Source organism: Pseudorca crassidens, chromosome 5 (assembly GCF_039906515.1).
Source record: "Pseudorca crassidens isolate mPseCra1 chromosome 5, mPseCra1.hap1, whole genome shotgun sequence".
Taxonomy (NCBI): domain Eukaryota; kingdom Metazoa; phylum Chordata; class Mammalia; order Artiodactyla; family Delphinidae; genus Pseudorca; species Pseudorca crassidens.
This window is the reverse complement of record NC_090300.1, coordinates 137,684,837-137,711,988: the sequence shown is the minus strand read 5'-3', so window position 1 is coordinate 137,711,988 and position 27,152 is coordinate 137,684,837. Positions and strand designations below refer to the sequence as shown.

At 42.9% G+C, this 27,152-nt stretch overlaps 1 protein-coding gene across 1 annotated transcript; it reads right to left on the bottom strand.

Moving 5' to 3' along the window:
* Window positions 1-332: 332 nt before the first annotated feature.
* IFNAR1 (interferon alpha and beta receptor subunit 1) lies at window positions 333-27,152 on the bottom strand. Its single transcript, XM_067739379.1, has 11 exons — window positions 26,750-27,152; window positions 21,390-21,513; window positions 15,698-15,879; window positions 12,980-13,137; window positions 12,725-12,866; window positions 11,722-11,836; window positions 8,325-8,524; window positions 8,058-8,215; window positions 5,453-5,603; window positions 4,816-4,961; window positions 333-3,588 (listed from the first exon to the last, which is right to left on the bottom strand). Exons 1-11 carry the CDS (start codon window positions 26,820-26,822, stop codon window positions 3,352-3,354), a joined length of 1,686 nt encoding a protein of 561 aa, XP_067595480.1. The 5' UTR covers window positions 26,823-27,152; the 3' UTR covers window positions 333-3,351.

Here is a 27,152-nt window from a genome sequence, read left to right as displayed (position 1 = left end):
CGTGTCTAGAAGGCAGATCAATTTACATGTGGGACTAGGGAGTCTCCTTAAAGAGCTTATCCTGAGAAGAAATGTTGGTAAAAGGAAGCAGTGTAGTTCGACGGAGCAGAGTCTGCACCACACTGCAGACTCACTGGGTCAAGGGTGTGCTCCGGCCAAGTCTAAAGTTGAGGCTGTGAAAATGCAAAGGGCAAGCAAGAGAGCTCCCTGTCCAGGAGCTCCGTGGGGCGGTGACGGCAGTGGGGCCCCCTTCAGGATACCAACGCCGGGCATGCGCACACCGGGTACAGGGACCAGCCCCCTCGGTTGTGAATACCTTGTGAAGACAGCAGTTGCCACTCCTGTGATGCATGTTTAATCAGTTCAAGCAGAACCACCATAAAACCCAAGACTTTTGGCCTCAGTGCTTATTACAGAAAACTGTTTAACAAACTGTTTAAAAAACAGCAATGGGGGTTAAGACAAAGTACAAATGAAATAAGATACAAAGCTCACTGCATGGAAACATTGGAGACATGGTTGTGTCCTTCCACAACTCAACAAGACACACAAACAGTGTCAGAAACACCCATTTGGTTCAAATTTTAGATTTCAGTCATTTGACAATTATTTCCTGCGCACTTTTTCCGTGTGAGGCACCGCACTGTGGTAGGTGCTGGGGATACAGTAATAAGTGAAAGTAAATTCCTGCTCTCACAGAGCTTCCGGTTCCCTGGGGGGCAGACAGACACCACGAAACAAACATGTCAGGTAGTCAAAGGGTTACGGGGAGGAGCGGGCAGGTAGGCAAAGTTTCTGTACACTCTCCAAATTCTTAGGAGCCATCAGAGGCTGCTTTGAAGGTCACAGGTTGGGGAAAAGATACAAACTCTCAATTATATTTTTGAAATAACTTTTTTATAGGTTGCAAATTTCTGGTCAGACTGTTTAGTTCATGGTTCTCGAGCAGCATTTATACTTTTCTAACTAGAAGCTATGCTAAGTCTTTATGGCTGTACTACCGGAGTATGGCCCACATCATGCATGTGCACGTGTAGTATGCACGTATGTTTACAGACGTGTGTCACCACTTACGTATATGTTAATCTACATTATGTATGAATACATTATTTCTGGCTGTAATGATACAAATCTTTTACATAAATGCGTAGGTTGTATCCAGCTTCTCCAAGAACTATCGATATTGTATTTCTGAGGCAATTTATTGGTGCTCCCAAGTATATGGTATTTCCAAGTAAACTATGCTTCAGAGAAAATACTTGTCACTTTACAAGCACATCCTGATGAAGCAACATGTGGACCACAAAGAAGAAGGGGATGGAATTGCATTTTTAGGTCAGAAGACAAGGCAAAAATCGAGGGTTTTTTGTTCGCTGCTGCTCAGATGCTTGTTCGCTGAAAACCACAGGGGGTCCTAAACCCCAAAGACACACAGACTCCCACATCCAGGGACCTGGCGACTTGTGTGGTGTCTTTTCATCCTAATGCCCGAGTTTTCCCTCTTCCACATCCCATGAAGGAAGTGCTGCTTCCCTTTGGGATGTCCATTCTGAAGCAGCCTTCTTCCTGTGGTAAACCCCGGGCCCGCGTGCTGACCAGGCCCGTCGCGCTGACACAGCGTGGAAGCCCGGGCTGACAGGGTCCTGGCATGTTCGTCACTTCCTCGCTACAGAGGCAAATTCCCACTGACAGGGCCTTTACAAGCGAAGGGCCAACCCAGATTTGCTTTGAACCAAAGGCCTCCGGTCGGCAGGATCAAAGGTGTGCGTGGGTCCCCGTAGGGATTCTGCAGCAGAGAACTGCCTCGGCGGGGATCCCTGGCCCATACTGTATGCTCCCCTAGGAGCCGGACCGAGGTCCAGGGAAGCACACGGTGTGCTCTGCAGAGGACGTGCTGAGCGTCACGGCCCTTCCCAGGGCAGCTGCTTTCAACCTTTTCTTCCACCCAGAAGACCACAGCGGACCACTGTGTAAATAAGACTGGCCTGCCGTGATGCTCTGGGTAGCTCCATCTCCCTTCCCTTTCACTGGTCCTTCTGCAACGACTGAAGCTGAGAACCCGGCCTCAGAGGCCACCAGAATTCCTCCACTTCCCTCCTCTGCAGGATCTCCATGAATAATCCCAAATAGCGAATCATTTAAAAATAAGCTATAGATGCCTTTGAAAGGCATTACATATTTTAAAAATTGTTTTCTTCCCAGGTACATTTCCTCCCACACCTTGATAATAAACAATTTGCATTTTCTTGAGTGCATGCAGGCTGAGCAGAAGGGGTACCTGAATACTTCCGGACGGCGTAGAGAAGCTGGCCTGGCGTTAGAAACGATGCAGATACGCCACAAAAACAAACCACCCTCAGGAAGTTAGTCATCAACAGTTGATTACACACATTATTCTTGTTTTTCGCTAAAGTCACCTGCTTCTTTCCTACTGAATGACTCTACTTCTTACTCTGTCTCTTCTCTCAGTACCACTTTCTGGTCCCAAGACTTCTTACATCCGCTGTGACTAATGTCACATACTCCCATATCTTAAAAGATAATAGTAAGCTATCTACTCAGATAGTTTCCCATTTCTCTGTCATTTTAGTGATTATGCACTGTAATCAGAAGCTATTGTTTCAATGTTCTGAATCAGGAAGACTTCATGGACATAGAGCAAAAGATTATCTGGTTTTAATCCTAAACCGCAGAAGGGATAGGTAACTGTGATGTAGAAGCCAATGTAATTGGTAAAACGGATAGAATGCCCCTGGAAAATCTGTAAGGACCATACCATGTTTCTGGCATCTGCAGCTGTTTTCCAGAGTAAGCTACCTTTTCAGAAAACCAAGTGATGGTGGTATTCAGGCTTTTCTAAAGACATTTCCAAAGGGCCTACTTTCGTGTCCAAAGAAAAGACCATATGTTCTAAATGTGTCTTGAAAAATAATGGACTGTAATACTGGGAAGGAGAAGGGACAGATGGTATATGCAGCAGCAGTGGCAGCACGGCGACAGGATCAGCCGATGGGAACACAAGCGCCGCCCTTACCACACATCGGCGCGGTGGAGCTTAGGGAATCATTAGGAAGACAGAGGGCATCTTCTGGATTTAACTTCTCACATCCAGGGCGGTCCCATGACAGGTCTTTCAAGACCTTACACGTGGAAAAGAATGTAGAAAACTCTTCTCCAAATTCCTTTCAAATACTTAAGTGCTTGCCTGTATTTTTAGGACCTACGATCTGAAGATGATCTTTCTTCCCCCACAAGCAAATATTCTCTTGCTAGTTACTGAGAGGAGTGAGGAGCCCAGGCTCCCACTGCAACTCCCGCAAGACTCCCTAGTATTTTCGAGTTCATTCCTGGTCACACAGTTTCCTGTTCCAGAAGTTCTTCACTTATTTTACTTTCACTGTTTTCGTCTTCATTAGAATAGTTTCCTGAGTCTTGACTAGTTTGGGAATTGTACTTTTTGTGATCTTCAATTGGATTAGTCTCTTCTATGACAGTAATAGTGTTTGCATTTTCAATTATAGAACATCTTTCCGTTTGTTCCTCAGAAGTGGAAAGGAGTAGATTCCTTACTGGCCGTTCAGAGAAATACTAATTCAAAAGGGAAAGAACAGAAACAGATTATTTAAAATCACAAAAATTAGTTTTCTAGTTCTAATAAGCTGTGGTTTCTTCAGTTTTCTAGAAACCCTATCTTTTGACATGCATATTAAAAAGCAAGCTAAGAGCACATCGATTGCACTATAACGTTTAGAATAAGACCATCGCTAGTGAGGTCACGTACATGTTGGTATTGTTTTTGGGAATTATATGAAGAGTTCCTAAGAAAGGTCCACTGTGCTATCAAGGGGTGGGGAGTGGAAGAGTGTGGGCGAGGAAGGAAAGGGAGAACACTGGGATTTGGGACATTTTATTTTGACATAATAAAAATTTTGGTATCTAATCCACAAATACCCAGAGAAAGCACAGGGAGAAATTAATTTTTCCCTGTCCCACTAAGAATAAAGAGCTATTGTAACTTGATAGTTTTAAGTTCTTTAAATAACAGCTCTGAATAGAAGAGTATATAGAAATGATATTTAAAAACTCAGGCATAAAAGAGTAAAACGGTTCATATTTATGGAACGTTTGTACAGTGTTAGGCCCTTCTGGTTTATCTCCTGCGGTCCTCCCAATTCTGCAGGATGGTACTACTGGCTCTGTTTTACAGTCTACGGGCACTTGCTCAAGTACCCTTAAGAGAGCTGCTCAAGTTCACAGAGCCAGTAAGTGCAAATACGCGACAGCCCATCAACAATTCACCTTCAGGTCTCTCACCTTCAGCGGCTCCAAAGCCTGGAGAACCTGAAACAGGGCAGGCAGCGTGGAAGCTGCCCCAGTGAACACACCACCCCCAGGCTGGTGTCCTCACTCAGTTCCTTCACTAACTCTGCCAACTAAAACACCGGGTGCTGTGAAAGGAAACTCATGTTTTGCTCCTTCGTTTTCTGTGATTTTATCCACAGAATACAGTTTTTGCACTGATGAGAATGTTTTAATCTTTTTGTGAATATAGACTTTCAACAGTAAAACAAGTGCCACAGTAACCAAGCTGCCAAAAAATAGGAGATTAAGGACACACCTTACTATTCCATGTTATATTCTATTAAATGACCGTTTCTAAAGTTAATTTCCTGAAACTCTGAAGAAAAAAACCCCAAATCAGTCTGTATTATTTTCTGAATATCAAGAAAACATTTACATTCTGTTGAAATCAAATATATTTCCCATTCATTTTAAGAAAAATCCAGTTAACTGTTGAAAAGAAAAGTAACATACCTCATCTACAGTGGAAGGAGGTTTACTTGATGGAAAGAACACATAATTGATACACCTCAAGAGGACTTTCACAACATAAATGATAACGATGATAGAAAATAGCGCAGTGCAAATTCCAGCTATCAGCCAGGTTTTGGAAGTATTTCCTAGAAACAAATAAATGGTGTTTAGCATCTATATAGGTTTTGACACACAAATACATTAAGACTGCTGACAGTTTGTGTGAAACAAATACAGCCACGTGAAAGGAAATATACATTCTATTAAATAATACCAACAATAACATAAAAAAATTCACAACTGAACTAATTAAGGGATTGCCACATAATAATTATATTAAGGATTATATAAAAAATTAAAATAGTCTCGTTAAATTCTAAGAGTAATCATAAAAGGAAATTAATTATGCAGAGATGCATGAAATAGAAAGCATACAAAAACCACTGAACTAAGCTGAGTATTAAAAATATTTTCTAAAACTGGAAGGCTCGGCGTGAAGTACTCACACAGTTCATGAAGAAAATATTCTCTATATTTTTGTGGTAGAAAGGAAATATTTTACAACTTTCAATGAATTGGTTATTTTTATTAAGTCTTGTTACATTAAAAAAGAAAAGATGCAATCAAAGGTTCTGACCTGGTTTTGTTTTCTCACACACAGTAGCGCTAAAAACACTGCTTTTATTCCACTTGCCATTCTCAGTGAATGCTCTGGCTTTCACACAGTATACAGTCAGTGGTTTCAAGTTAGGAAAGGTAACATCCGTTCTTTTCTCTACAACTTTCCTCTATAAAAAATAAGTAAATTGTTGATAAAATTTAGAACCCCAAGAACTCATACAGGGAATATCTATTTTCTGAATTCCTTAAATAGTCAAGCTAAGACTGGCCTCTCCCAAACACTTAGTTGGTATATGTGTGAGAAATATAAATTTGTTTTGGACAACACGTTATAACCAAACTCAAAAGTTAAACATGGCTGCTGCCAAAAAAAAAAAAATGTTCCTGAGACGACTCTAATTTATTTTATAAGTACATGCTGATTTGGTTTAATAACCATCACGTTATCTCTGTTTAGTGGCAGAACAATTAAGTGCAGAGGTTCTGGCCTCAAACTGCCTGTAGCAAGATATCACTCACAGCTACGTGGCCTTAGGCAAGTTATTTAAGTTCCCTGGGCCCTACTCCCAGATCTGTAAAGTGAGGACAATTATTACTCCTATTTGTATTAGTCGGCTATTGCCACAATAATGTATAACAAAACATTACAAGGCCAACAAAATAATGTTGTGCAATGCTGTGTAACAAAACAGCCTGTAGCTCAAAAGATGTTTTTCTTACTCGTGAGTGTCCCAGAGTGCTGGGGGAACGCTCACTGAGGCCGTGGATCAGGTTTAGGTCTGCTCCACAGTCTCCCATCTGCCTGGGGCCAGAGACCACAGGGAGCTTGCTTTCCTCTTGACAAACGGGAGAAGCACGCATGCGCACTTAAGGCCTCTGCTCATACCACATCCACTCCCGTTCCACTGGTTACAGCCTAGTATCAATGAGGCAGTAATGAATATTCCATCCCAAGTATTTGCTGAATAGTAATTTAATCAAACTGTCTGGCAGGGTTGAAGAATGATTGAGACGATTCATGTAAAATACTTGGCCCAGTACCTGATACATAATGAGTATTCAATAAATTTGAGTTGTTATTACGATTGTAATTATTGATGAGTTACCCAGCATAGGATGGCCAAAGGGAAAAAAAAAGTTATTGAATCTACTATTTGTCAAGCAATGTGGTATGTATTTTCATATATTTTACCTCATTTTAAACCTTATAAACATCCTTTCAAAAAAAATTAAGTTACAATATAATATGTATAAAATGGATAACTAATGAGACAACCTGCTGTATAGCACAGGGAACTCCACTTCGCTGTACAGTGGAAACTAACACAACAGTGTAAAACAACTATACCCCAATTAAAAAAAAAAATTAAGTTACTATGACCACCAGCACTTTAGAGGAGAGGAAACGAAGTTTTAGCAGTTAACCACCTTGCCTAAGGTTACACAATATGGGGGCTTGAGACACAAATTTAGATCTTTCTGATCTAGGGATGACTGAGAACTAACCATAGTGCTCAGTAGGGCTAAATTCTGCTATGGTTACAGTGTTCAGATAGTTAAAATGAAACTAGCCAAGTTGCTGGAATTTTCTTAGATTTTCAACAGAAAATGAAGTTACAGAGTTTACCAACTTATGCGCACAAGATTTTTAAAGGTTGATTCCTTGATAGCAATTCCACAGGGAAAAGTGATCTAGGAATAATGTGGATTATCTGATGTATATTAGCTTTGTCAGTGGTTTTTGAATTTTAGGGTTTAAACAAGTGTTTCTCAACCCTTTTGTCATGACTACTCCCCTAAGGAGCCTTTTTAGACTATTTTTTCCTAATCCCTCCCCCTTTACAAAGTTGCATAAGATTTTGCTGGGCGAAGTTGAACACTCGAGGCAGGTTTTCCTCCTGGAGGGTCACGAACCACTGTAACAGCTAAGATTCTTTTGCGCCCTAAAAACCAATTTTTGCCCTCTTGGAGGTGCCCCACCCCCAGGGGATATGTGGCAATATCTGGAGGTATTTTGGGTTGTCAGAAGTGGGACGGAGCGCTACAGGCATCTAGTGAGTAGTGGCCAATGGTATTGCTAGCTATCCTATAATGCACAAGGAAGCTCCCGCAACAAAGAATCAGCCAACCCAAATGTCAAGAGTGCTGAGAAACCCTGGTTCGTGAACACCTGAGAATCCTGTTAAAAATCCAAATTCCTGAGTTCTACCCCCAGAGATTCTGACTGAGAGGGAATAAGCTCAGGATCTGAATTTTAAAAACTAACTTGTGGGGTTGGGGGGGGACTTCCCTGGCAGTCTAGTGGTTAGGACTCCGTGCTTCCACTGCAGGGGGCACGGGTTCCATCCCTGGTCGGGGAACTAAGATCCTGCATGCCACGTGGCGTGGCCAAAGAGACAACAATAACAACAACAACAATTAACTGGGGCCCAGATGCAGGTGATCGTAACTCTTACTGTGTAAAACATGGGAAATGCTCATTGCTTCCTATTGTAAATATCTGAGTTAATCACATAGTCTTAAAGTTTAAAAATTTCCCTAGAATTTTAACTTCAAGCTTTGTTTAACCAAACCACCGTTATAACTCTAAATTATAAACCTATACCACATAGCCTTTTTACCTCAGCGTTTGAAGTGTTTTCCCAAAAAATAACTTCATAAATTAGTGGGTAAGGCTGGTTCACAGACTTGTTTTCAGACTCTTTTGGAGCACTGATAGAGACGTGCAGTGAGTCATCATTAACGGATTTCATGCTAATGACTGGAGGAAATATGACAGCTAGAAAAAATGTGTAAAGACACAAAGTTCAAATTAGACTCAAAAAACAATTTTAAGAGTTTGCACCAAATTGGAGCATTACAATGTAAAGTAAAAACTATCAGCTTACTTTTCATTTCAGTATTAAATATTTTCTCTTCAGACCAAAAAGATGTGTTATTTCCATTAGATGCTTGTACACGGATACGGTGAATTCCTTCTGGGAAAGCATTTTGAGGAATCACACAGCGTGTAGTTTTGACATCTTCACAGTTTGGTATTTGTTTCCATTTGTCTGAATGACTCCCAGGAATCCTTTTTAAAAACTCACTTTTAAGACAAAAAAATGTTTTTTATTCCAAACACATTAATTTAGTAAACATTTACTGAATACCTATAATACACTAGACACTCCGTTAGGGGCTAAGGTTACAGAGATCAACGGTCCTCACCCTCGGGAAACTCACAGGATGGTGGAAGAGACATGTTCACAAAAGAAAACCAAAGATCTTACTCCAGAGTGTGATAAGGTAGTGGTGTGCTAGGGTTGGCTCGTACCGGTGCACAGAAACAACTGCTAAATTTTCAGGAATGCTGCCAGCTAGTTGTTAAATACAGCCATTTTTAAAAGTTAAGTTACATAAACTTACAAATAAATAAATTATATTAAAAACAAAAGTAATAAATACTCATCTTGTCCTAATTATTTTCCTACATTTTATTATCTATGCTCAAGGCTAGTTACGTCTATCGTGTCTATGCGGCGGAAACGCTGTATGACTGAGGGCGTACTGTGCATCTTCCCAAATGCATGTTCAGTGACCTGTTGGGAGCTTGACAGGGGACATAATAGGAGTAGTTATATTATAAAAACTGGCAAATGCTACAGATAAGGCTTTTCCCTTCTGGAAAGCCAGCTGCTAAACGTACCAGCACACCTGTGGGTAAGTGCTGTATCAGAGATACACACCAGTGTCCTAAGAGCAAGTTTGCACAGAGCAAGACTGGGCCTGGAGAGGTTAAGTAAGCTGCTCAGAAACCAACAGCTCCAAGCATCTCAGTTCAAGCCTGGAACTGTAACAGCCTCCTGACTTGCCCCCTTGTCTGTCCTGTCTCCTTAGTCCCGCTGCACCACACACAATGTGGCCACCTTCACCCTCCTCAAACACAGGCCTCACGTTACCCGTTCCTCAACACAAAATTCCCAATGGCACTCAAATGCCTACAGGGCAGTCAGAGGCTAAGTCTAAGCTTACGCCATCCTATTAATTCAATGTTCTCTCTCATTGCTCTCCCAGGCCCAAATGTTCTGCTACTCTCAAAGCAGGTCCTCCCTTCTTGTCGGCAAAATTCCAAACGGGCCCCCCAAATTCCTACCTGCTGGTGCACAAGCCCTACATGATCCCCTCCGCCTCAGTGTGGGCAGGATCCATGAACTCTTGATTAGGTTACATTATTTGGCAAAGGTGAAGGGATCTTACAAATGAAATCAAGGTCCCAAACCAGTTGACTTTGAGTTTATCAAATGAGAGCCTATCCTGGGTGGGCCTGACCTGATCGGATAAGCCCTTTAAAAGAGGGTCTAGAGGTTCTAGAGGACAGAGATTCTCTCTCTTGATGGCCTCCAAGAAGCAGGTCACCATGAGTTCTGCAGCTGCAAGAAATGGATTCTGCCAACCACCACATGAGCTAAGGAGACAGCACGAGACAGCTTGTACGAGACAGCAGCCCAGCTGACACCTGAACTGCAGCCTTGCAAGACCCTGAGCAGAGAACCCAGCTAAGCCACACCTGGACTCCTGACCCAAAGTCACGGACAGATAATAAACAGTGTGGTTTTTTTTTTTTTTTTTTTTTTTTTGCGGTACGTGGCCTCTCACTGTTGTGGCCTCTCCCGTTGTGGAGCACAGGCTCCGGAAGCGCAGGCTCAGCGGCCACGGCTCACGGGCCCAGCCGCTCCGCGGCATGTGGGATCTTCCCGGACCGGGGCACGAACCCGTGTCCCCTGCATCGGCAGGTGGACTCTCAACCACTGCGCCACCAGGGAAGCCCAACGGTGTGTTTTAAGCTGCTAAGTTTGTGGTAGTTTGTTATAGAGCAATGCAAAATGAACACCTCCTCGTTACCCCAACCTAATTTTGTCTCTTCATATCCTGAGCTTCCCCCTGTGTGTAGCCCCTGCCTGGAATGCCCTCTCTTGTCATTTAAAAACATGTGACTTAGCAATCAAGGCCTGGTTCACACTGCATCTCCTTCCAGAGGGCTTCTTCGGTCTCTCCAGCCCCATCCACCTTTACGCTTCTGACTCTGTAACCCTGATAGTCGGTACTCCACTCCTCAGTCCTAAATCACATTTTGCTATGCGAAGGCAGATAACTGCTTCGGATTTCTAGCGCCGTGTGTTTTATTCTGCTGTACGTTTACGATTCCTTCAGTGCTTTGTACAGCGTGCTAAGGACCCAGAAGAAACGTAGAGACCAGCCATCAGAAATCCCCATCCCTGTCTAGTCTGTGGCCCTACTGGTTAACATGCTTTTGAAAGTGAAGAATACATAAAAGACTCCTCCTGTACAGTTTCCTGATCAGTGTGTGTGTGTCTGTGTGTGTGTGTGTGTGTGTGTATCCGTAAGGGCGTGTATGACATGAATGCGTTTATTATGCAAACTGTTACTGCTTCGAAACTAACACCAAAGGGTCGAAAGCAATCAATCGCAGCAGTACTGACTTCCCTTTTCCCTCGTTTTTTCTGTGTCTTTCTAATCTCTTGCCTCTCACTCCTCCCTTCCTGCTTTACCTACACTTGCCTTTGGCCCCTCTATTCCTCAGTCCTCAGTATCTCTTTCTTTCTCATAGTCCACTTCACCTTCCACTTGATTACCCTCTTCTCTCCTCCCTCTCTACTTATCCCCTACAGTTTTCCAACTAGTATAAACTTATGCAGTCCTCTTCCACTCACGTGGTGCTAAGCTTCACTCATATTTGACTGGTCTCTACTCAATCACGTAGAGCCCAGCTCTCTCCAACTTTCTTAATTTCCCACCAAAGCAATCACTAAAAACTCTGCCAAAGCCACTAAAATAATCAAGACAATGGGAAGGCTAACTTGAATTGAACACGACAGAGTGACTGGACTCAGATCATTTCAAGGACTCATGGAAGAAGTGGGTTCTGAAGAAAAGATCACGGCCATGTGTCAAGTATTCCAGATTGAGGAAATAGCACATGCAACTAGAATCACACCTTCAAAAAAAAAAAAAAAAAAAAAGAGAGCCGGTAAGAACACTAGATATTATTAGAATACACCCATTTTACAACAAGTGAAGAAACTGAGGCCCAAAGAAGTTAAGTGATTAGCTCAATGACATCCTGGGACTAGAATTAAACACTCCAGTTCCAGTATATCACAACCACCTTTCCCTCAGGCCACACGTGTGCACGGAGCAGCAGGTGGCTGAAGCCGAGTGAAAAGAAACCTAACAAACTGGGCAAAATGAACTGCAAAAGGACATTTATGGAATAGAACTTACTGGGACCACTGAGCTCGAAAAGTCGTGTTTTCACGTGCGTAATCCCATTGAAGGACATAGACCTGATTTTTAGCATCGATTCGTATATTTTCTGGTGAAGGCACTTTGTGTTTCTCTAGAAGACAAAGAGCACAAAACACACACACATTTTCTCCAGTGAGATGGTAGATGGCTAGAACTCCTAACAGCATGAGCGAGAAGATAAAAGGCTTGCGTCTTATCATAATGACGTAACAGCGAAGTAAGTTATGGTGTGTATTCACACAGGGGAATACTACACAGCCATTTAAAAGAATGTGATAGATCTATATGCGCCGACATAAAAAGAGAGCCTTGATATATTGGGTTAAACAAGCAAGTTTAAAATATATCTGGCAGGACCTTAGTTTTTAATTTAAAAGACAAAAACTCCAAAACTGTAAGTCCAAGTATATACTTACGTAAGCCCTGAAAAAAGTATGAAAGGTTGTACACAGACTGCTGGTGATACTCATCTCTGGTAAATGGAATTGGGGGTCAGGAGGCAGGAGAGGAAACCTTTAAACCCTTCTATACTGTTTGATTTTAAAAACAAAGCATATTAAACTTATAATTAAAATAATAAATCCAAGCTCCTGCCCTTAAACCTTAATCGTTGGCAAGATGTCACTGATTAAATGTACCAGGATGCTTTCATATTTTAACATTTCATCTATAAAGGTAAACTTTTTGGAAGACTAACTGTTCTTCTACCAACTACCTCCCTTTCTTGTGGAATCTGAATAAAAACAATTTTTTTCATTAGAAAATACTTGGATTTTATGCAAAGTTTTCATTACTATTTACTTGAGACAAAAATCCCAAATAACATTTGTTGCTTACGTAAATGCTGTTAGAATGCCTTTGCTTTAATGTCTATTAAACCATCACATAAGCTTTAGCAACTATTGGAAAAATGCCCAGATTAATAGGTTGCCAATTTATATACATGGTTATTGAATCTGAAGCAAGACTTCCTCCTTACCTGTGGTGTTTATACAATACACTGGACTATAGAAACCAACTCTTCTTGGTGAACGTAGTTCTGCTTTAACTTTTAAACAATAAGTAGTCTCTGGTGAGAGGTTATAGATTTTATCTCTGGAATAAACAGTTTCAGTCCTTTTCTATAATTAAAAAGAAAAAGAAGCCTGTTCTTTAAAAAAGTAAAAAGTCAAGTTTTAGAATGAATTCATGTCATTCTTCTCTCACATCAAACAAAGATAAAGATAATGCTTACCTCTAGACGTGAAGAGTTTTTCCAGATAACTAAGCTATATATAAAGCTGGAACGGTCCATAGCCCACATGATACTGTCTTTTGTCCCAGGAGGAGAGATGTTTATTATTATTGCCTTATCTTCAGCTTCTAAATGTACATCTAGAGGACCAATCTGAGCTGTAAAAATAAAAACATTTACTATGTAAGTTCACGAATACAAGCCCAAACGTTCATACAACAAACAATTCTAAGCACTTAATATGTGCCTGGCATCTACAACGGAGAAAATCCCTCATGGAGCTCACACTTTAGTGAGGGATGTGGCCAAAAATCCCAAATACACAAGTGCATGTAATGTTATCAGGTCATGGGTGCTATAAGAAAAAATGAAGTAATATAAAGGGACAGAGAATGTCAGCAAGAGCTGTTTTAGGTAAGTTAGTGAGGAGAAGGCTCCCCGAGACGTCTGAGCTGAAACCTGAACAAGGTGAGGGAGTCAGTCGTGCAGGTCTCGAGGGGAGAAGCATCCCCAGCTGAGGGGGGCACCAAGGGCAGAGCCCCTGAGATGGGAACGTGCTCACCATTTTCAAGAGACAGTAGGGGGCGCTCGAATGGCTGAGTGGTAGAAAATGAGATCAGAGAGGCAGCTAGAAGCCAGGTAACAGGCAGAACTCTGTAGTCTGAGTCTGCAGTCTCTGGAGGACTGCTGAGACCTGATTCACATCCGGGAAAGATCACCCTGGTTGATGTGTGAGGAAGCAGGGAAGCTACTGAAGCAGTTTGAGTGACAAATGGAAGTAGCCTGGCGAAGGCTGGTAGCAGGAGTGGAAGTGAGAAGGGATCCGATTCAGGATATACTCTGAGGGTTGATCACTCAGCATTTGTTGATGGACTGGATGTTGCATGAGAGAAAGAGATGTCAAAGGTGATGCCAGGGCTCTTGGCCTGAGCAAATAAATAGGTGACGTCATTAACCGAGATGAAAAACACTGCAAGAAGAGCAGGTCTGGAGGGGGAAAATCAAGAGCTCTGTTTGACATTTTAAATTTGAGACGACTTGTAGACCTCTAAGTAGAGATGCTTAATAGAGAGCTGGTGGTATGAGTCTAAGGTAAGGGGAAGGAATGCGGCTGGAGTGATATAATTTGGGGAGTCAAGAGCACAGATGATGTTGAAAGCCATACGATTCCTGGTGGAGGGGGCGTAGGGGAAGAGGTTCAACGACCAAGCCCTGCAGACTGAGCCCTGCAGCTGTCCAACATTTAAAGGTCTGGGGGATGAGAAGAAACTGACAAAGGAGCAACCAAAGAGCAGCAGGAGAGGCAGGAAAGGGCAGCGCCCTAGAGATCAGAGATGGAAGGGTTTCAGGAAGAAGGGAGTGATGAACATGCCGAAGCCACAGGGGAACTGGGCCAGAAGAGGACAGGGAATCCACTAGGCGCTGTGGAGGTCACGGTAACCTCGGCAAGAGTAGTTTCAGGGTAGTGATGGGGAACAAAGCTCAGATGGAGAGGGCTGGAGAGGGTGTAGGAGGAAAAGTGTACAGAGAGGGGGTACAGATCATTCTCGTGTGAGTTTTGGTATAGGGCAGTGGTTCTCAAACTGTTTGGTCTTGGGACCCCTTTACACTCTTAGAGAAACTGAGGGTCCTAAAGAGCTTTTGTTTACATGGGCTATGTCATTGAATATTTAGCATATTAAACATTAAAATTGATAAAAATTTAAAATATCTACCAATTCATTAAAAAATAGTAATGATAAAACCCACTATGTGATAAAAATGACTATATTTCCCAAAACAAACAAGCCAAAAAGCTTAATGAGGAAAGTGGTGCTATTTCACATTCTGTTCAAATCCCTTTAATGTCTGGCTTAATAAAGAAGGCAGCTGTGTCTCACATCTACTTCTGCATTCAGTCAGTCACCATTTCACATCAAACAGTCTCTAGAAAACTCCAGAGTACACTCACGAGAGAATCAAAATGAAAAAGACAAGTAAGTCTTAGAATTACTAAGAAAATAGTTTGGACTTTATAGACCGCCTGAAAGGGTCTTGGAGACCACACTTTGAGACAACCACTATAGCAGCGGTCCCCAACCTTTTTGGCACCAGGGACCAGTTTTGTGGAAGACAATATTTCCACAGATTGGTGGGGGCGGCAGTGATGGGAGGAGATGGTTCAGGCGGTAATGCAAGCGGTGGGGAGAGATGAAGAGCGGTGAGGAGTGGTGGGGAGCAGTGGGGAGCGGTGGGGAGCGGCGGGGAGAGATGAAGAGCGGTGAGGAGTGGTGGGGAGCAGTGGGGAGCGGTGGGGAGCGGCGGGGAGAGATGAAGAGTGGTGAAGAGTGGTGGGGAGTGGTGAAGAGCGGTGGGGAGCAGTGGGGAGCGGTGAGGAGCGGTGGGGAGCGGTGGGGAGAGATGAAGAGTGGTGGGGAGTGGTGAAGAGTGGTGGGGAGCGGCAGATGAAGCTTCGCTCGCTCGCCCGACACGCACGACACTCACCTCCTGCTGCGCAGCCCGGGGTGGAAGGGGTGGTTTGGGGTCCCCTGCACCGTAGGGAAAGCAGGAAAATGATGCCATAGCAGGAAGGAGATACCGGTTTAAGGGAATCCTTGTTTGTTTGTTTGTTTTTAAAGATGGGAGACTTTATATCATGTAAATGAATGGGCCTGGGAAGAGGCTGTTCTGGTAATATTTAATAAAGAATACAGTGTAATTCAGCTGGCAACTTCTTACCTTCTTGAAATGGTATAAATGGCTTAACCTCATGCCATTGAGAAGTGCTGTTTCCTTCTTCTGCTCTTATGCGCAATTCAATTTTTTCATAAACATTTTTAAGCTTGACTGAAGAAAAGTTGCATTCGGTACTAGTAATATGCTGACACCCAGGCAATTTCTTCCAATTATCCATCCCTGGTCTTCAAGATAAAAAAGCAAATGAATGAATGAACATTATAAATACAAGAGTGACAAACATGTTTTCTATTTACATTAACATTATAAAGTGTAAGTAGTTATTTCTTCTACTTGAGTTAATGTCCTGACAATATTTTTGTGTGTAACGTTCTACTCTTTTTCAATACCTATATACCAAGTTATTATTTATACAATGGAATAATTCTGACATATAGTTAACTTTTTAATGTAAAAAATCCTAATGCATTAGGATTTCAAAGAAGCAGAGAAAGAAAGAACCCGTAAGATAAAAGTGCACTTACTGTTGGCTTTGTTAAAGACAGTTGTGTGACTTTTGGCCAACTACTTTGTATTTTGGATCCTCTCTTCCTTACTGAAAATTTCGGAAGTGGATTTGATGATTCCCTTCTGACCTCTTCCTATGAAGAGACTTACTAACCCTAAGGAAGACCTCAGAATCGGTATGGTTTGAGAATTTCCTCTGCTCTTCTCAAAACCAAACCATTCCTTCTGCATACTGATCTCTATAATTCCTTTGTTACATGACTAGAAACAAAGAACTTAAAATGTTAACATAAACTAACAAACTTCTCAATGTGGATTTAGTCCCTTAAAAAGTTTGGGTGATATTAGATTTTTTTAAAGCACGTGAAGAAACTAAGTTGGCACAGAGTGCCTTAAACAGAAAGGACATGTTGCTACAAAGGGGACAGGAGGCTGAAGTGAAGGTGAGGGACAGAAAACAAACATTAGATTTCAAAATTTTTGCCTGTGGTAAGCCCTGTCTGCCTTAAACCAAAGAGAGAAACTATCCTCTGAGAAGGCATTTTTGTCAAGCCTAATTCATAGTTCTAGCACTAGCTGATTTTTATTTTTTTGGGTAATATTGTAGACCTCATTTTAAAGATGCTAAAGCATGTTTATTTTTTTTTAATTAATTTATTTTTAAAAATATTTATTTATTTGGCTGCACCGGGTCTTAGTTGTGGCACTGGGGATCTTCATTGCAGCATGCGGGATCTTTTTTTTGTTTTTAGTTGCAGCGTGTGGGCTCTTAGTTGCGGCATGTGTGTGGGATCTAGTTCCCTGACCAGGGATCGAACCCAGGCCCCCTGCACTGGGAGCATGTAGTCTTAACTACTGGACCATCAGGGAAGTCCCTAAAGCATCTTTAATAAAAAGCTAAGGATGCTCTTTATTAAAAGCTAATAGAAATTAGGGATGATATCTAAATAATGTTTGTGCTGACTCCAATTCAAGTCTACCTTATTTTTCAAAAAAGAAACATCTTTAAAATGTTACTGGGACTTCCCTGGTGGCACAGTGGTTAAGAATCTGCCTGCCCATGCAAGGGACAAGGGTTCTATCCCTGGTCTGGGAAGATCCCACATGCTGTGGAGCAACTAATCCCGCGAGCCACAACTGCTGAGCCTGCGTGCTGCAACTACTGAAGCCCGCGCACCTAGAGCCTGTGCTCCGCGACAAGAGAAGCCACCGCAATGAGAAGCCTGCGCACTGCAATGAAGAATAGCCCATGCTCGCTGCAACTGGAGAAAGCCCGCGTGGAACAACAAAGACCCAACACAGCCAAAAGAAAAAAAGTTACCAATAATATACACTACCATATACACTTTATTCCTGGCAAGTTTCCCCTTCTTTACCTATCTGAGATTTACCTATTTGAGATTAGAGTTGGCATTGATAATACCTTGATTTAAATGCAAATCTTCCTGAGAAACTCCTCCACAACAGAATCTATTTTTTTAAAATCCAGACTTTAAAAATCTAAACCAAAAATTCAGATTGTTTTTCCCCTCAAATGTCATTTATTAGAAAATATAATTCCAGAGAAATTAGGAGATTAAGGAAGTTTGGGAAGTGGGTACAGTACACAGACCTCTTTAAATCAGGTGCATAGAGGGTCAAATAAAATGAGCTCCAGGCAAAAGGTCAGTAAAGCATTTCTGGTCCATTTATATGGAGAACTTTTATTATACTCAACAGAAAACCTTATAAAAAATTTAAAACTAAGCCTTGATATGGTTTTAACCCACGCTCACTCTTTACATCTGTCTTTCCTGCTCCAGGAGATGCAGCTGCCCACTCTATTACAACTGCTTTTGCATGTAAGGGAGCTACTACAGTAGTAGCTACTTTTATATTTTCTTAAAAAAAAAAACAAACTTTATCATATACAGTGTTTAGATCACAACAGAAATATAACTTGAAAATAAATGTGTAACCAATAGAAAATTCATTTCATAAAACCAGTTTCATAATAAAACTTCATGCCATCTTTGTCTCTCCTATTCACTAACGTATTCCAAGTACCCAGAAGAGTGTTTGGCATAAAAGGCAATCAATGTTTGTTGAATGAAGACTGCACACTACATACGTCATAATACACTTTATTTATTTTAAATAAATAAATAAATTCATTTATTTAGTTAATTAATTTATTTTTATTTTTGGCTGTGTTGGGTCTTCGTTGCTGCGCGTGGGCTTTCTCTAGTTGCGGCGAGCGGGGGCTACTCTTCATTGTGGTGCACGGGCTTCCCACTGCGGTGGCTTCTCTTGTTGCAGAGCATGGGCTCTAGGCGCACGGGCTTCAGTAGTTGTGGCACGGGGGCTCAGTAGTTGTGGCTCGTGGGCTCTAGAGAGCAGGCTCAGTCGTTGTGGCCCACGGGCTTAGTTGCTCTGTGGCATGTGGGATCTTCCGGACCAGGGCTCAAACCTGTGTCCCCTACACTGGCAGGTGGATTCTTAACCCACTGTGCCACCAGGGAAGTCCCCATAATACATTTTAGATATAAGTCACAAACACTGACGTCTTAGATAAGCATATGTTCTACAGGCACTGGTATCCCAGCAGCTTATTTATGTGTCTGTGTATCATTTATCACCAGTGATATGTCTAATGTTCTGAGAAACACTATATTGAAAAAAATATCTGTCTGCTGCTGATATTAACTACACTTTGGTTGACCACGTTCTCTGCACCACTGTTATGCGCACTTGATACACAATTGTGCAACACTCACAATAGCCTTCCGAGTTACATGCTTCATCACTGGGGTGTCCCAGGCCAGTCTGCCTGGGACTGTCCTGGTTTAACCTTATTGTTCCAGCTTATCTAAAATCAAGTGCTTCTGTTCACTCTCACAAGTACCCTGGTTTGAATGATAAATTACATATGATCATACTAATTTTTTATCTTTACTTAACAGATAAGGAAACTGTGACAGAGAGAATAAGTAGCAGAGGATAGATTTAAACCCAAGCAGCCTGGCTCAAGTTCATATAACGCTACATCACACTAACCGCTAAACTGGCTCCCCGAACTTGTGACCTGGCATGTTCTTACAAGGCAATTGTTTATAAAGCTAGCAGAACAGAATAGAGAAAGAACACACTGAAATAGTGCATTGGATACTAAAGTCAGAACCGACAGATTATCATGAACTGGAGAATTTAGTAGAAGTGACAGAACGTGTGAAAGAACAAGAACACGAGAGCACTGTCTATGGCTCTGTTCTTTATTACAAGGGTAATTTTATTTTATTATTTTATTTTTATTTATTTAGTTTTTAATTTAATTTTTTTGTGTGTGTGTGGCTATGTTGGGTCTTCGTTGCTGCACGCAGGCTTTCTCTAGCTGCGGTGAGCGGGGGCTACTCTTTGTTGCGGTGCGCGGGCTTCTCATTGTGGTGGCTTCTCTTGTTGCGGAGCACAGGCTCTAGGCACGCGGGCTTCAGTAGTTGTGGTGCACGGGCTCAGTTGCTCCGCGGCATGTGGGATCTTCCCGGACCAGGGCTCGAACCCATGTCCCCTGCATTGGCAGGCAGATTCTTAACCACTGCGCCACCAGGGAAGCCCCTACGAGGGTAATTTTAAATAAAGGAATCTGAAATAATCTCTATTATATCTAAAACAGTTGTTTCATAACAACATTCTGAACTAAGGCAAAGAACAAATTTGGTAACAAAACTCAAAGTTCAATTTCAAGAAAATCTCTAAAGATGAAAACTGTTAAATTATCAGCACTGAGAAAAACCGTGTGTGTGTGTGTGTGTGTGTGTGTGTGTGTGTGTGTGTGTGTGTGTGTGTGTGTGTGTGTGTGTGTGTGTGTGTATGTGTATACATATATATGGTTGACCCTTGAGCAACACAGGTTTGAACTGTGTGAGCCCACTTACACGCAGATTTCTTTCAATAAATACACGTTACAGCACCACACGATCTAGGGTTGGTTGAATCCACAGATGCGTAACCGCAGATATGGACGGCCTACTGTAAAGTTATACTCAGATTTCCGACTGCACGGGATGGGGGTTGGGTGGGGTGACCATCCCTAACCCCCGCCATTGTTCAAGGGTCAACTGTATATACACACAGACACAAATTACTAACCATCAACTGGAGAACAACCGGGCTGAAGTGGCGGAATCCTGGTTCTAGAGGTCCTACACCCTGTTTCTTCACTGCCTGATTCCCTGCCTGCTCTTTCTTGGAGAGGGATCATGGTTAGCAGACAGGGTCCCAGAACCCAAAGCAAAGTACTGTACTTTCTGAGTGGTATTTCCTTCTGTAATCCCTTCATCCACAACTCCCTGTCTGCCTATCCTCTTGGCAATCATTAAGTAGAAAGTGAGCACTAGGGAAGAGGCAGAAACACCAGAAACACTGAGTCTGTGGGAAGGCAGGGTCCAATATACTGATGTTTATAAAGTGTATCTAGAATTAAAACTTCGTGTATGATGGAGACAAGAGGAAAGCCTGACCACAGAAGCCTATTGCAAGACCGTGGCTAGACCTTTAGGGGCACTCTTCCATATCCTCAAGGTATGCTCTAGGTCAGCCCCTAATTTATATTTAAAGAAGTTGGAGGGCTTCCTTGGTGGCGCAGTGGTTGAGAGTCTGCCTGCCAATGCAGCGGACACGGGTTCAAGCCCTGGTCCGGGAAGATCCCACATGCCACGGAGCAACTGGGCCCGTGAGCCACAACTACTGAGCCTGCACGTCTGGAGCCTGTGCTCCGCAGCAAGAGAGGCCATGACAGTGAGAGGCCCGCGCACTGCGATGAAGAGTGGCCCCCGTTTGCCACAACTAGAGAAAGCCCTCGCACAGAAACGAAGACCCAAGACAGCCAAAAATAAATAAATAAATAAATAAATTTAAAGAAGTTGGAGCATACAGAACAGAGAAGGTATGGCTGTGGACTACAGAAGTTGTCTGCTAGCCTCGTCCCCCAAATCTCTTGCTTCAATACCCAAAGATGAATTTGACTGTGTCTCTATTTGTAGAAATGAAGTTATAAATATTATGCAAAATAGGCATTTTCTTTAAAAAATGGAAAAACCAAATGTTTCCTAAATCTGAAAAAAAAATTTATGGTGTTAAAATGTGGAAGAGTTTGAGAAATAGGTGTGAAACAGAATAAAGGAAACATCATTTAAAATGAAGTTAAAAGCGGTAAAAATTATTCAGCAAATCAATAAGTAGAGTAACGTACATTTTATACTCTGCTGAAAAAGTCACATTCCTGACAGACTCACGGCTGCTGTTCCACTGCAGGATAAAGTTGTCATCAATGATGCAGACCCTGCCATTTTCAGGAGATTTTAGATTTGTTCCCCCTGTCAAGGCAGTAAGAAAGAAGACAGTTATACATACACACATATATACATACTATAGATATTTTATATATTTTTAAATGCTATTCTTCACATCACTGATTGAAGAATGAATACATTTAAATATAAAATATAAAAGTTAAGTATATAAAGGAATCTAAAAAACCTAGTGCTTGCTCTCAGGATAGGGAGGCTGCTAATTATTTCTATCTCTGTATTCGAGAGAGTTGGTTGAGTTTTTAAAATCTACAAAAAGCAAACATTATATATCAATTATATCTCAATAAAGGTAGAAAAAATAAATCATAAAAAGGTAAGCATTGTCTTTTAACTGGAAAAAAAAAGTCTCTGTATAAAAATCGTATTTTTCTTTGGTCTTAGAAGTGATACTGACGTAAAGGATACAGGGTTGCACTGTTTAACAGCCTCAATTTGGTTTCGCATACTATGTTCAGAGAGGGATAGACTCTGATAGAGAGCTGAACAGATGTGGTTTCAGAGCTGACAACTATTCATAGGAACCAAACATTCACATAAGAAAATCGATAGAGATATAAAAGTTTATCACGTCACCCAAGCCCTACAGGAACCTGAAAGGGTCTTGACCACTGAATGTATCGTCTGAACCCTTCTGTTTTATTTTTTTCCGGTACGCGGGCCTCTCACTGCTGTGGCCTCTCCCCCTGCGGAGCACAGGCTCCGGACGCGCAGGCTCAGCGGCCATGACTCACGGGCCCAGCCGCTCTGCGGCATGTGGGATCTTCCCGGACCAGGGCTCGAACCTGCATTTCCTGCATCGGCAGGCGGACTCCCAATCACTACGCCACCAGGGAAGCCCCTTCTGTTTATTTTTAAGGACTTCCACCTAGAGACCTATTTTATTTCTTATGCTTTTTTTTTTTTTTTTTTTGCGGTACGCGGGCCTCTCACTGCTGTGGCCTCTCCCGTTGCGGAGCGCAGGCTCCGGACGCGCAGGCTCAGCGGCCATGGCTCACGGGCCCAGCCGCTCCGCGACATGTGGGATCTTCCCGGACCGGGGCACGAACCCGTGTCCCCTGCATCGGCAGACAGACTCTCAACCACTGCGCCACCAGGGAAGCCCTCTTATGCTATTTTAAAAAACTGAAGTGTAGTTGATTTACAATATTGTGTTAGCTTCAGGTGTACAGCAAAGTGATTCAGTTTTATATATACATGTTGCAGATTATTTTCCATTTTAGGTTATCACAAGATACTGAATATAGTTCCCTGTGTTATACAGTAAATCCTTGTTGCTTATTTATTTTATGTATAGTAGTTTGTATCAGTTACTCCCATACTCCTAATTTATAACCCCCCACCCCTTGCCATTTCTTTTTTTTTCCCCCCCTTTATTTCTTATACTTCTAGTACAAATCTTCCACCAGTTGGATGCCCTCTCTTCTGCTTTTTCCTTTTTGGCCTCTCCAAATAGCGTTTCTCTTCCTCTCTGACCGCCCAAATCCTCCAAGACCCAGCTCAAGTTTGCCCCCTAATAGAAAACCTTCCTCAAATACTGCAGCTCATGCCAACCTTGCTCTTTCTTTACATGCTGCATCATGAATCTGCACCATTCAATTTCACACTAAAGTAGATGTACTCAGCACAGTACCCGACATCTAACAGGCTCTCAAAACTTGCTGATTGAAGACGTCTTTTAAAAAATTGCTTCTTTGGGACTTCCCTGGTGGCGCAGTGGTTAAGAATCTGCCTGCCAATGCAGGGGACACGGGTTTGAGCCCTGGTCCGGGAATATCCCACATGCTGCGGAGCAACTAAGCCCGTGCACCACAACTACTGAGCCTGAGCTCTAGAGCTCGCGAGCCACAACTACTGAGCCCGCATGCCACGACTACCGAAGCCTACGCGCCTAGAGCCCGTGCTCCGCAACAGGGGAAGCCACCACAGTGAGAAGCCTGCGCACCGCAATGAAGAGTAGCCCCTGCTTGCCGCAACTAGAGAAAGCCCGTGCGCAGCAACGAAGATGCGACGCAGCCAAAAATAAATAAATAAAATAAATACATTTATTTAGAAAAATTGCTTCTTTATGTTAAACACAACCTCCAACCATACTGGAAGTTCCTTAAGGCAAGGTGTACATAGCTTCATACTTAACCTGCATTTTACAGAGTCCTCAGACTAATGCTGAGTTCACAGGAACTTTTTCCATATCACAAAGGACGATCTTTCGTGATGATAAATTACGATTTTTAAAAGACCAGCTTTTAAGTTTACTCTTTTCCCTGCACTATTTCTAGCCTTTACTTCTGCTTCAGGGCAAGGATGTTAACTCCTCGCAGACTTTCTACTACAGAGGTCCTCGTATAGAACTTTTATTTATTGGGATTGCTGCCTCTACTTTCCGGTTAGAGATAGTATGGTACGGCGTCCAAAGGGGAGACAGCTGAGGAAACATTTTCTGATTTTTCTTTTTAATTTGGGGGGTACTCATTGAGTCTCCCCACCCACATTTTCTATTTTACACTCCTATTCTCCGAGACATCATCACCGAATAGAATTACTCCCTCGTATCCCACTCTAAACTTAATCCCCATCCCAGCTGTTGGAATTTTAGAGATTGTATGCAGCCAAAGGACAGTGACTGGGTTTATGGGGTTAACAAAAGGTCTGATGGCATTTGCAGTCTCCAGCCCAGAATACTCTAATTCTAGTAATTCTGGGCCCTGAGACAGGACGCAGCAATTTGATACCTGGGGTAGAGCCAGCTATTTCCTCAGAGATGAAATCCTTCTGCTACTAAGGGAAGGAAACCCTGGAGTTAGAGGCATCTTGGCATTTGGGAGACAAACAAATAATTGATAAATGGAGAGGGACTTGGAAATAGTTATTAAATAGGATTTTAGAGTTCACAGATTTTATTCTATTAGTATTAGCAATATCCCTTTGATAATAGTTTATTTCAACCTTTAGCATGTAAAATATACAAAAGGGTACTTAATCCAATATTTCTATTTATACAATTGGTTGCTTCAACCCTTCACATTCATATTGATGACTAGAAATGGTTTATTATATATATACATTTTTAGTATTTATTTATTTATTTGGTTGTGCTGGGTCTTAGTTGTGGCAGGTGGGCTCCTTAGTTGTGGCTCATGGGCTCCTTAGTTGCGGCTCGCCAGCTCCTTAGTTGCAGCACATGGACTCCTTAGTTGCGGCACACGGGCTCCTTAGTTGTGGTGTGCAAACTTTAGTTGCGGCATGCATGTGGGATCTAGTTCCCTGACCAGGGATCGAACCCGGGCCCCCTGCACTAGGAGTGCGGAGTCTTATCCACTGCGCCACCAGGGAAGTCCCATGGTTTACTATATTTTTAAGTCTGACATAAATCCAGACACATACATCTATACAGATATAAATTTCCTCCCATATTTTGGATAGTTTTCTTAGACTAGGATCCCAGAGTTGCATTTACTAGGTTTGAAAGTATGAACAGTTTGATGATTTTGAAACATAGAGCAACATTATGATCTCAAGTTAGGGTTAACATTTCATTTAGTTTTCAACATTGCTATTCCTTTGAGAAAAAAGTAGATTAGTTAACTGAAAGATAACTAAGCCCTTAACATATAGGTGGATAATCAAGAACTAAATTGTGTGACCTTTAGAAAAAGTCTAGCCTTAGGCCGCAGGGCTTTGAGGCCAGATTCTCAGGGTTTGATTTCCTCCTAAAGCACTGGCTAGCTACTCCTCTGTAAAATGAGGATAACAGTGCCTAGCTTTGTTCTGAAAGCTCAATGAGTTCATCCCTTTAAAACACTAAGAGTAGTGCCTGGTACACAGTTAGGAGGGCAATAGATGCCAGGTGTATGTGAAGTTTATTTTAGCTCTCCTCTAATCCAGATTAAAATTGTGATCTTAATGAACGCCCTCCTGGAATGTTAATTTTACATGAAAATTCTGGGGAAAGTCTTTTTATACGAAAGCAAACATGAGTTTAAGGCAAAATTTTCATGAACAAAAGACTCCAAAGAAATTACCAGGGGTTACATCAGGACCCTAGTACCCATATACTATATACCATGTATGTGGAAGGGTTTGAGAAATAGGTGTGAAACAGAATAAAGGAAACATCATTTAAAATGAAGTCAGGAGGCCAGAAGCTGGAGCCTTCATGCACTTTCACTCACCATCAATTCCAGACCCCAGGAGGAAGAATTCTCCTCTACCAGCAACAAGCCCAGCCAATGGGAAAAGCAGCACCATCCTGAACTCTTGCTTTCCTCCAATGGACTTTCTCTCAAAACAGCCCCACCCAACTTCCTCCTTTTTCTCTATCAAGTCACCTTCTTCTCTTTTTGTTGTTGGACTTGCCTAAGGTTTTTGACCTAACTTGCTTGTCCCAAATTGCAATTCCTCTGTTATTCTGGAAGAAACCCATTATGCTGGTAAAATAACCAACTGGCTGTTTTATTTTTTAGGACAAGATAGATAGGATACCATGTACTCCAGAAAATAAGGATATGCTTTTCTAAACAAACAGGTGCTTTAAGCCCTCTAGGCAGCCTCACCAACTCCTGGATTCCTGCTCTCAGCTGCTAGGTCCTGTTTGTCTCTGGGCCTACAAAGACGAAGGGGGACACCGAGTCCCCCTTCTCACTACAAAGTCAACCGTATGATAGCTGCCATTCCTCCATGCATCCCAGCTAAGTTAAGAAAGGCAGCAAATTAGCTTGGTGGCTCCCAGCCTTTGTATTTTGGCTTTGTATTTTTCTTTTATTATTATTACTTTTTTATTAGATTGTACGAATCCTGAGGGCAGAGAAATGCTTGCAAACCTTATCCCCCTCCCACATGGGACCAAGTGACTGTTTACTAAATTGAAGAAACAGCAGCACACAGCTCGTGGCTAAAGCCTTATTAAAAAGTCCAGTCGAGCTGCCAGATTTTTCGGACAGAAACAAACTCTACACCAAAGCTCTCCCACACCCCGCCCCGCGGGGTAGGAGCCCAGGGAACGGCACAGGGCGGAAGGGATGGCGAGGAGGGCGCCCCCAAGCAAGCGGTGTGGAAAGATCTTGAACATCACTTTCTCTCGTTTGATTTTCGAGCCCAAGTCGGTTTCAATGTGAGCGCTGCGACCACGGACAACCAGAGGTCTCCCAGAGAGGACCTCTGTCCCTCCCGGGTCCGAGGTTTCCCACGCTGCCGCTGTCCAGCCTCGCGCCCAGCCCCCGCCCCAGGGAACGCCATCTCTCACCTGAGGCTGCGGGCAACACCCACGGCGCCCCAGCGACCAGCATGAAGGTCGTCGCGCCCAGGAGCGCAAGCATAGTCCGCGGGCCGCCGGCAGCCCTCCAGTCACATCTTCTGCCACCGCAGGTAGGACGAGGCGGCACGAAGGAAGGTTGGGCGCACTGGCTGTCCCCGGGCCTGCGCCCCAAGCTCACCAAGCCCACCTCCGCGTCGCCCCGCCCCTCTGCCCACCGACTCCCGTGCACGCGCCGTCCTTTCTGCGCGTGTGCCACCGTCCGCGCACGCGCGTGGGACACCGGTGGGCAGCGCAGCCTCCGCTGCCCTCCCCCGCGACCCCTCTTTCCGGCCCGAGACCGCACACTCGCGGTACACTCTCGGGTTCCGGGAAGACCGCGTCTAAGCGGAGG